This window comes from Callorhinus ursinus, unplaced genomic scaffold, assembly GCF_003265705.2.
Source record: "Callorhinus ursinus isolate GAN/ISIS: 27379988/994484 unplaced genomic scaffold, GSC_fseal_2.0 scaffold12, whole genome shotgun sequence".
Classification (NCBI taxonomy): Eukaryota; Metazoa; Chordata; class Mammalia; order Carnivora; family Otariidae; genus Callorhinus; species Callorhinus ursinus.
In genome coordinates, this window is record NW_027397074.1 from 18,769,532 (window position 1) to 18,780,712 (window position 11,181).

At 41.2% G+C, this 11,181-nt stretch overlaps 1 protein-coding gene across 5 annotated transcripts in view; it reads left to right on the forward strand.

The window, feature by feature from the left end:
* The window catches only part of CDK14 (cyclin dependent kinase 14), a 542,651-nt gene that overhangs the window by 389,213 nt on the left and 142,257 nt on the right, over window positions 1-11,181 (forward strand). For all 5 annotated transcript variants that reach the window (XR_012380203.1, XM_025872847.2, XM_073898780.1 and 2 more), the window contains one exon: window positions 3,006-3,069. Coding sequence is in view for 4 of the 5 variants with exons in the window: in XM_025872847.2 (XP_025728632.1) it covers window positions 3,006-3,069 (64 nt within the window). In the remaining variant the exon portion in view is untranslated. The remainder of the gene's footprint in view (window positions 1-3,005; window positions 3,070-11,181) is intronic.

Here is an 11,181-nt window from a genome sequence, read left to right on the forward strand (position 1 = left end):
AGGGTGGCTCAGGAGCTGAAGCTAGAAAATAAAGTAGGAGTTAACCTGGCCAGTCGTGGGCAGGGCATTCCAGAAGAGGAAACCACTGTGAGAAGGTATGGGGGCATGAGCAAGAGAATTTGGAGAACTGAAAGTATTTTGATATAGCCCTTCCTTCTAACCAGAGTTCTCTGCTGTCACTACCCACCCCCACCCCCGTCTCCCTTCTCTGTACTTGGCCAGCTATTACTCAGTGTCCCCTCTGCCATGCAGCTGTTCTCCCTTGGCCCCAGGGAACCTCAGGCACACCTCCACTTTGGGCTCTCAGCTCCTTCTCCCCACACTTCTGAGGAAGCATTTGTGTTGAAGGCAGCCCATCGCTGCCCCCCCCCATCTGCCTCAGAGTGGGAGCACCTCCAGGCAGAGCCCCCATCTCATCCTTCCATCTTCTGTGATGAACACAACAAATGTTAGCCCAATGAAGACATGGATCAATAAAGGAACAGGGAGACGTACCAGCCACGGGCACAGGTGTCAGGTGAAGCTTCTTGAGTGACCTTGTAGAAGACGTTTTAACGTATCATAGCATGCCTATCACTTTAAGACTGAAAGCCTCCTCAGATGTTATCAACCTGCCTATTTACAGACGTGGGACCACCTTCGAAAGGTCGGTGGTGCTATTTTCTTCTGCCCTGTTTTATTTGCAAAAGATTAGTTTTCACTTTTAGGGAATACCTCTTTTTCTAACCTAAACCTGTCCTGGTTGTGGAATGTCTTAGTCAATTAATAGAAATGAAAATCTGTCAGAGACAACGTACACCCACTTTCTGCTGGGCACAAGTAGCCTGTCATCTCTAACCATGCATTTAACCCAGATTGCCTTCCCAAAAAGGCTTCCACAGGAAGAAAGGCTGATTTTTAATACTTCTTTTCCTTTGCCCACTTTCTACCCACATTGTATTTCTTGTGCAAATGGCCCAGGAGTTGTAGGCAGGAGAATCTGAGGTGTGGAGTCTCATCAGTCGGCGTTACAATAACTCAAAATAAGACTTACGCATTTTCTATGCATTCTACTTATACATTTCTTTGCATTTTGCTGACACAAACATTGTAGAGACATGTACCGTTAGGGTCACAACCGTACCTTTACTAGGAGTGAAAGAACGAGGTTCAAGTTCTGGCTGGACTTGCTGTGGTTTATAACACCTTCAGAGGGTGTGTGTCATATGTGTTGGATTGATTGTGATCAAGTCGTGATTTTGAGCCGAAAGTTTCTCCCTTTAGTTGCTCAAGTCCTTCCCGTCCTTCATGCAGATTTTAGTGGAAGCTCAAAGGGGAGCATTCCTCCAATGAGCTATGTGTGCTGCTCGCAAGCCTGGTTGTCTCCCTGCCTTGAAATAATCATCAGAATTAGTGAAAAGAAGGAGGAAATGCCTTTTGCAGACACTGTTACTGCAGTAGCTCCTGTCAAACAGTGTCTCCACCTCCTTTCCTGTCTTACAACCCCCTTCCCCAGCCCTCTCCCTGTCTGCCCACCTCCCACCCAGCCCATCCGTAGGGTGGCCTTCCTTGTGTAAGGTTACTGTTACTGTTGATTGTGCTTGCAAAATTAATCGGTTACACTTGAAAAGAATGGTATTATCTCATCCCAGAACCCAGCGGGGAACCTCATACCTGTATTTAATCCCGACTCACCAGAGTAGGAAGCCGTGAGGGAAACACTGCGTGTTTGCCCCTCTGATATGAGGGCCCCGTCCCCCTAGTAAATAAACACACAAATCATCAAAGCTCTGCATTTCCTTATTGCACAGCATTGCCTGCTAATGCTCAGATAAAATGAATTTGCTTCATTCCCTCCCGTGGTATCTGCCATTCCTCCTCTTTTCCCAGCTTCTGGCTTTATCTGTTGCCCTTTCTCACCTGTTGCACTGTGCGTGTTGGTCCATCATAGTTTGAGTTCCGTGTGGCATGGGGCACCAGACTCTGCCACGTGGCCAGTGCCGCCCTGACCTGAGCCTGTTTTCTAGGGGCACTTTGAATAATATCTAATACTTACATAGTGCTTACTCCTGCCAGGTAGTGTTCTCACCACAAGGGAGGGGGGTGCTGTTATCACCCCCAGTTTACAAAGGAGGGAATTGAAAGCTCAGTTCAATGAGGAACATCAGTGAGGTTATTTCTTGCCCATGGTCACATGACTAGTAAGTAGGGGAGCAAGGATTTGAACCCACGGAGTCTGTTTCCAGGGTCTGGGCTCTTAACCCTCCAGCTCCACTGTTCTCGACTGGTGAGTTACCATGACCACGGACTGTAACAGCAACCTGTAGTAGACCTGGGTGTTCGCATGGGGTGAACCCCGTTCTATGTGAACTGCAGTTGCCTTTTAATTCCTTCAACCAGATCAAACATCGTGGTGGTACAAAAGGAAATGGGGAAAGAAGGCGAAAATGTGGATGAAGAAAGAGTGTAGAGGGAGGACAGTATGGGGGGATGGGGAAATTCTAAGCCACATAAAGATGTTACCTGAAATGAGTGGTGTGGGTCATCGAGAATGAGCATCCCAAGCTGTTTGTCCTGCTTCTTTGAAACATCATGATTCTCAGACAGAGGATGTGGGGGACGAAATGACAGAATGCGTAGAACTGCTAAATGATGAGACATCTGATGCTGGAGTAAAGGACAAAAGCTCATGCAAGAATCATGAGGGACACGCTTGATTCATTTCCATGGAAATGACAGCTTATCGCTGGCATCCTAAGCCTACTTATTAAGTTTGGAGTTGACAAAATGCAGCAGATTTCACTGCCTGCATTCAGCTGCATGTGTTAAAACACAGACATTCATCTTGGGTGGCTCTTTAGCTTTTAGTTTGGGGTTTGTTTTTGCTGAAATAAAATCCCTGGCACACGATCATGGAAAAAAAATCCAGAGTTTCATCATACGCAGTGTACTGTTTTCTACACTGGAGAATTTTGAGTGCTTTGGAAATAATAAGTCTGTTTCCACAATTTCCTGCTCTCCACTAGGTTCTTGGAACGCCAAATGAGGACACGTGGCCTGGAGTTCATTCTTTACCACATTTTAAGCCAGGTATGTTTCATTAATTACAAATGACTAAGTGCTTCCTATATACAGAGTGAATATATACATTTTCCCCCTCAGGCTTCTATATTATACCTTGAAAAATTCTGGTTACTTGCTCTTGTATATTCTACCTATTAGTGGAGTTGTCCTTTGTTTTTACAATGTATTTGTCTGTAAAGATAGAATTAATGACATTCCTTATGAGAGGTTTTCACCATATGTATCTCATTTGAGTTGTCTGGCTAATAACGTAACCCTATCATCATCGGTTAGACTGGCATCCATGTCTATAAAACAAAATTTAAATTAGGATACTGTGATCTATCTGTGTGACTTCTTTGAAACAATACTAGGAAAAGTATTACATTGTAAAAATGAAAACTTTACATTTTGATTTTTTTAAAACTAGTGATATATATATAGTCCATTAGTTTGAGTTTAAACATATAAAATGTCCTGTATGTCTGTCGCACAGCATGCCATCTTTTTTAATGTAAAATATTTAAACCTCTAAACTGGAAAATCTGAGAGAAAATGCACTTTCTAAAATAAGTTGTCACTTTTTCCTTCACCAGTAGATGGCAGTCAAGAAACTTTCAGTTTTAATAATTATACCTAGAGAAAGGATCTAAAATGTAATTTAATTTTTATAGGAGAGATGAGAGGCTTGGAATTGGAAATTTAATAAAAATCAATGGAATGAATTATTGTAAAATAAATCTGTTTGTTTTTTTTTTACTCTGTTACAAAACATGGATTATAAAGTGTAGACCCACCATAAAATTACTGAAAGGGATTTTATGGAAGATCTAATAGCCCATTATTTTATGAGGGAAAAGAGCTATGAATAACTTCTGTTATGGGAGCCAAGTTTATTCTCTTGCTCCTTTTCCCCTCTTTTGGGGCACCATCAGGAATAAATTACCAATCCCAAAGAATGACTGAGTTGGGAAACTATTTTTATTCTCAGTAGTTTTCTTCTGAGAGTGAGAATTCTTCTATCTTCTTGGCTTGCCCCAAGGACTCTTTGTACTTTTACTGAAATTTTTAAGTAACTTCTATGTTCTGAAAGACTATAGAAACTTAACAATTTAAGATGGATTTTTTTTCTTCTTTTTTTAACCAAGCAAGAAGCGCTCTCTAATTGCTCCAGCTTTTCCTAATGGAGTCTGGGAACACGGCTCTTTGTAGATGTTCCAAATGTGGGCTGTGAAAGGTTAGCCTCCCCATGTTAGTATCTAAAATCTTCAGTCCTGGGAAAATAAAATAGAGGAGACTATGAAAAGATTTTGAATAAATAAAGTTAGATGCAGAGAGGAGTAATTAAGACAGTCATTTGGCCTGCCAAGGTTCTGCACCAGAAAAGATGGAGTCATATGTTTATTTTGGTGTGAACAGAATTAATCTCCATCAACGACATACAAAAGCATTTATTAAATGTGTTCTGCAAAGTCCTCTGATGTAGTGCAAGTCAAGCTAATAGATGGGGAACTTCATGAGATCAGGGACTGTGCATAGTTCATATTTTGGTGTTCAATAAATATCTGTTGCTCTGAACTAAAACGTATTATTTATGTGACTTTTCCGGGATAGACATATATAAATTAGGCTATATATGTGTAAGTTATTTAATATTATGTATAAGTACCGTTACGGACGCTTAATACGTAGAAGGTAACAGGGGACCAGAAGAATGATGTGTTTAGATGGTGAGCGGCGTGGGTACTGACAAACAAGAAGGATATTCCAGCCGAAGCTTGGGGCTTGTAGGTAAGAGTAGACGTGATAAATGTTTTTTGAGTTAGCTTGAGAGGTGCCAAGGGGAGACAAGGTAATAGACTGAGGCAAAGGAAGCAAATCTGTGAGTCCTTTCATGCAGCACTTAATCAGATCATCAGGGGAGTCCTCACCTCTGACCTCCCGAACCTCATCCTCCAGGGGGAGAAGATACTCATTCCCAAATGAGAAAAACAGCAGTGCTAGGGTCTGCCTGTCCCACTCCCACTCTGCACCTCCTTATTCTACCCCCAAAGGGTGCCTTAGAAAGTCTGAGGGAAAGAAAGAGAATCTGAACCTTAAGGACGTACTTTGTTTTGTTTTGTTTAATAGAGTTCATTTTTTAGAGCAGTTTTAGCCTCATAGCAAAATTGAGCAGAAGGTACAGAGGTTTCTCCTATACCCCTGCCCCAACACATGCACAGCCTCTCCATTATCAACATCTCCCACGACAGTGATATATCTGTTACAGTTTCATGAACCTAAATTGATGCAGCGTTATCATCCCTAGTTCATAGTATATGTTAGGGTTTGCTCTTGGTGTTGGATGTTCTGTGGGTTTGGACAAATGTGTACTGACATGTATGCATCATTATAGTGTCCTACAGAGTAGTTTCACTGCCCTAAAAGATCTTCTGTGCTCTGCCTGTCATTCTTCTCTCCCCCACCCAACCCCTGGCAACCACTTTTTTTTTTTTATTGTCTCCATGGTTTTGCCTTTGCCAGAATGTCATAAAGTTGGAACCTACAGGGTGTTGCCTTTTCAGATGGACTTCTTTCACTTAGTAATACGCACTTAAGTTGCCTTCATCTTTCTTCATGGCGTGATAGCTGCTTTCTTCTTAATGCTAAATATTTCATTATGGTATATTGCGGCTTATCCATTCACCTCCTGAGGGACATCTTGATTGTTTTAAGTTTTGGCAGTTATGAATAAAGATGCTATAAACACTTGTGGGCAGGTTTTTGTGTGGACATCAGCTTCCAACTCCTTTGGGCAAATACCAAGGAGTATGATTGCTAGATCATACATGCTTTGCTTAATTTTTTAATGGCTAATAAATTTAAGCAATTCAAGATATCAAACAACAAGAAAAAGGAGCATGGTGCAAAGCCTCCTCAACTCTGTCTGCCATCTTCCCACTTCCTCAGAACCACTGCCCCCCCGCACCCCCCATTTTATTAGTTTCTTATGTTTCCTTCCTTTATGTAATTGTGGGAAATTATGAATATATATACTTTATATTTCCAATATTAAACACAAATCTGGATCTTGCTTGTCTCATTAATGCATCCTGTGGGTCTTCTCATATCAATCTATAGAGGAGACCAGTGGGGCTTAGAGCTGTGTTGTTTTCCATTATATGGATTTAACCTGTTCACTACTTATGGGCATTTGGGTTGTTTCCAGACTTTTGCTATTATAAATATCATAACCCTCTACATATATATACATGTCACATGTATGCAGGTATATGTAATGGATAAATTACCAGAAGTAGGATTAAAGAATCAACAAATATATGCAATTATAACTTTGAACACTCTGTCAAATTGTCCAAAGGGATGGTGCCCCTTGGCTGTGTTACCAGCAAACACATGAGTATGTTGCTTCTCCACTCCACAGGCTACAGCCAAATTTTCAGACTTTGCCAATCTGTTAGGTGACAAAAGGAATCTCAACACAATTTTTAATTTCGTGCTCCTTTTTATGATGAGATTGAGCATCTTTTTGTGTTTCAAGATCATTTTCAGCTCCTTTTCTGGGAACAGTTAATATCTTTTGCCAATTTACAGTTGAGTTATGTGTCATTTTCTTATCAATTTCTATGGGTTCTTTATACATTGAAGAAAGCAATTTTGAAAATAATCCTCACTCTCATATCTTACTTTTCTTGCTTAACTGAATAAATCTTGCCCTAAGAGAAAAAAAGCTATGGTGCTTGAGAACAATACAGTCATTATATTTTTTAAAAGATCAGTTGTTATTAGAGATCTATGTATAAATCTACATATATGTACCTTTGAAGGGAAAACTGTTTTCAAATGGATTATCTTACAGCTATGATCTAGGTAATGAATAAAGCTAAAAAGCTAAGTCTCTTGGTTTTAACATATTGTAATCTAATTACCTACAGGGTGTTTTTAGTTGTTTTTTTTTTAATTAACTTATCCTTATAGTTAATTTCTATAGAATAAGTCCAGTGTATTTATTAACTCAGCAATATTTATTGAGCACCATTTGTGTGGATAGGAAGTGGGGATGTTGCTGTGAACAAAACACACAAGATCCCTGATAGGTAGGAGAGACCTACAATACATAAAATATATAGTATATTAGGTGGCGATGAGTACTCTGGAGGAAAACAGAGCAAGAAATAGGATCAGGAAATGCCAGGGAAGGGGGCACTTCACAGTTTTACACTGTAAATGTAATCGAGGAAGACCTCACTGAAAAGATGACATTTGATTCAAGGACATGAGAGAGAGAGCGCGCGAGCGAGCCATGAAGATATTTGCGGAATTTCCAGGAGAACCACAAATACAAAGGCCCTACAGTGGGAGGAGGAGGGTTTACAGTCAGGTCAGAGGCGACAGGCACTGTGCCAGCAGGAGTCCTTCACCCTTTACTCTGAACCAGACAGAAAGTACTGGAAGATTTTGAACAAGGTGGCACACGATCTGGGTTGCATTTTACTAAGATTACTCTGTCTCTTGTGCTGAGAATGGGGGGCCCAGGCCCAGGCAGGGAGACCCGCTCGGAGACTGGGACAGGAGTCCAGGAGCGAGGTGACGAAATGAGTCATGAATAAAGTGACTTTACCTTCTCGACGTCTCTGTTTTAGCAGAGGACTTAACCTGGCTTTCCCTTGGAAAGTAGAGCAAAACTAGAGAAACACTTTTAAAACAATTGCCAAAAAATTAAAAGAACAACTAGATAACAACTGGGTCTTAGTCTTTACTATTTAGTCTGTATCCTTCTCTGCTCTTAACATTTATGCTGACACCAGATTCCTTAACCTCAGTCCTTAACCTTCTGCGGGAATTCGCTTACTCGCACAACAACCAGGCAGCTGCGTAAAATAAACATATGTAACACACACATACACATACGTGTGTGTGTTACGTAGAATAAGGAGTCTAACTGTGGGAGGTGCTGCTTTTGCATCATTTCCTTCTATTTGAATTTCTCTTTAAGGTAATGGGAAGTGGGTCTGGTTTTTTGAAACTGATTGCTTTCCCGTTCCTCTTCCCTCACCTTGGGGTTTTGTGGTATATGGCCTCCCCCGCCTTTCTCTTTCTTCCACCTTCTCCTGCCTCTCCTCCCCGCCCCTCTCCTATATCAGAGCGTCTCCTTTTATCACCATGCTCAGGACGCTTGCTGTGGGCCAGCCTCAGAGGTGAGAGGTTATTCTTAGCGCTTCAGTAATTCTGTCACCTCTGATCAGATTCATCACAGGACAAGCCCTGTTCCCTAACAAAAAGTAAAAGTCCACTGTAAAATTAAGACAATTTTCCTTTCACTTGTTTCGTAGTTACTCAGTAACGGGACACTTCTGCATAATGCTCTGTGCCTCAGTTTCCCTTTGAGATAGTAAGAGGCTTCCCCATGTGAATCCCAGCATCACTTTCTCCTGCCTGCTTCGCCCACGGCTACTTTACATCAACAGAGGCAACACAGCTTCTGTGTCCCCAGTGAAGTGATACTTGAAATTCTTTGTTATATAAGACAGACTTAGCATTAATATTTTCTAAAAAACACATCTTGCATACATATTTGATACGTCGTTTGGGCTTTGCAGAATTGTGGTCATTCCTAAATCAGGATAGAACATAGGTAGACATTGGAGGCTTTCCAGGCTGGTAGAATCGGGGCGGGTGACTGAGGATGCCGAGAACACTTTGAAATTTCCTCCCGTCGCGGAAAACCCTTGGGGCTGGGAGCGCAAACACTGTTTTGGTTGTGCTGTAATTAAGCAAATTGAACATTAAAGCTGTAAGAAGCTTCAGATGGCACCCGGTCCTGCTCTCTCCTTTGTCAGGTTAGGAACCCGAGGGCAGAGATGTTAAGGGGTTTCTCCAAAGTTAGTCAGAGGTGGGTTTCCGTTCAGTGCTCTTTTTTCCCAGCATACATCATGGAAGATCATGCTACTGGACCTGAGCATGATTACTGTATCGCAATTTCTCAATGACCTTTTTCCAGTGAGCATTTTATTGACTATTCGTCTAGAAAGAAAATAACAGAAAACTAGAGAGGATCTGATCTCTGTATCTAGTGAACTACATAGAACCACAAATATCACTTTGTATTAAGTAGTTTGGCCTCAAGGTGCCTAGGTGGCTCAGTTGGTTAAGCATCAGACTCTTGATTTCCGCGCAGGTGGTGATCTCAGGGTCATGATCTCAGGGTCGTGAGATCGTGTCCCACGTTGGGCTTCACGCTGGGTATGGAGCCTGCTTAAGATTCTCTCTCTGCCTCTGCCCCTCCCCACTCTATACTCTCTCCCTCTCATAAATAAATAAATAAACGTAGTTTGTCCTCAAAATAACATGTAGACTCCATGTATGATACTTTTATTCATCTCTTAAGTGCTTCCAACAAAAAGGGGCATTCGACAGCATTCCTTTAATGGTAGATTATCATTCAGGAGCTTAAAAAAGAAAGGCACTTTCAGGAAGAAAAAAATGTTGCTAGACCAGAAACAATTAAAAGTAATAAAATTTAGACTAAAATAAATCTGTGTTCCCAAATCAAGCAAGAGAACAGAGCGTTTCTAAAGTGATTATAGTATTCCTGAGAGAAAATTATCTAATACAAGAGGCTGTTTGATTAAGGAAGATTTGATGAAAATAGAATGTTTTTCAATGAACGAAGTGAAATAAAAGTTTTCCATTGGAGGCAAATTGCAGAATGGTAGTATTTTAAACATTTTATGCCCAAAACTAAGCCCACAGACACATTGACCTTGAAGGCAACATTTAAATATGGACTTAGTTCCAAACAGAGAAAGACAAATACCATATGATTTCACTTAAATGTGGAGCATGACCAGGCAGGCAGTAGGCAGGGGATGGATTAAATGGGTGATGGGTGTTGTATGTAAGTGATGAATCACTAAATTCTACACCCAAAACTAATATTACACTGTATGTTAACTAACTGGAATTTAAGTAAATACTTGAAAAAATAAATGAATAAATAAAAAGCAGAAGCAGACCCATAAATACAGAGAGCAGACTGATGGTTGCCAGAGGGATGGTGTAGGGAGGTGGGCAAAATGGGAGAAGGGGAGAGGGAGATACAGGCTTCTGGTTATGGAATGAGTAAGTCAGGGGGATCTAAGGTACCATAGGGATTATAGTCAATTGTATTGTAGTAGAATTGTTTGGGGACAGATGGTCGCCACGCTTGTGGTGAGCATACCATTAATGTATAGAGATGTTGAATTTTGTTGTCCACCTGAAACTAAGATAACATTGTGCATCAACTATATTTAAATAATTTTTTTAAGGATTTTATTTATTTGACAGAGAGACAGCGAGAGAGGGAACGCAAGCAGGGGGAGTGGGAGAGGGAGAAGCAGGCTTCTCGCGGAGCAGGGAGCCTGACGCGGGGCTCAATCCCAGGACCCCGGGATCATGACCTGAGCCGAAGGCAGATGCTTAACGACTGAGCCACCCAGGCGCCCCTAATTATACTTTAATAATTTTTTAAAGAAAGGAGAAAAGAGTATGCACAGAACACCAGAACAATAAAAAAGAAATTTAAGGTTAAAAATATAAAATAAAATATAGATAGATAAATATGGACTTGCTTGTACTAAGGTTTTGTAATGAGGTGAGGAACTTCTCAAGTCCTGCCTGTTCCACAGGCCTGCCTGAGGCCTAGAAGCTAGATCCAGACTTAATTCCAGAAGGAAGATGTAAATTATTTCAGAAACAGGATGCTATGGTGATAACACCTTACATTTTATGTTATATTTTATTATTTACAAAGCACTTGAACATATTACCTCAATTGGTATTTAGAATCACCCTGAGTTATTATAAGTTTGTTGCTCTAAAACTGTTGTCCCATTTTAACAGACAAGAAACTGAAGCTCGGGGAGATTGTGTGGCTTGCCCAAGGCTCTATCTCAAGATGCAGCAGAGCCAAACTCAGTCCCAGGTCTCACAGCCCCTAGCCTGGTATTCTCACCATGCCTGCACCTGCCTTTAAGTGGGTTTCCCTAACTGCAAACACAGGGGGGTGGGGGAGAATTGTCAGGCTCTCCTCAGCTCTGCCTTGCAGCATCTTGGAAAAGATCTGTACCTTCTCACGGATACGAGTATCCCCTCTAC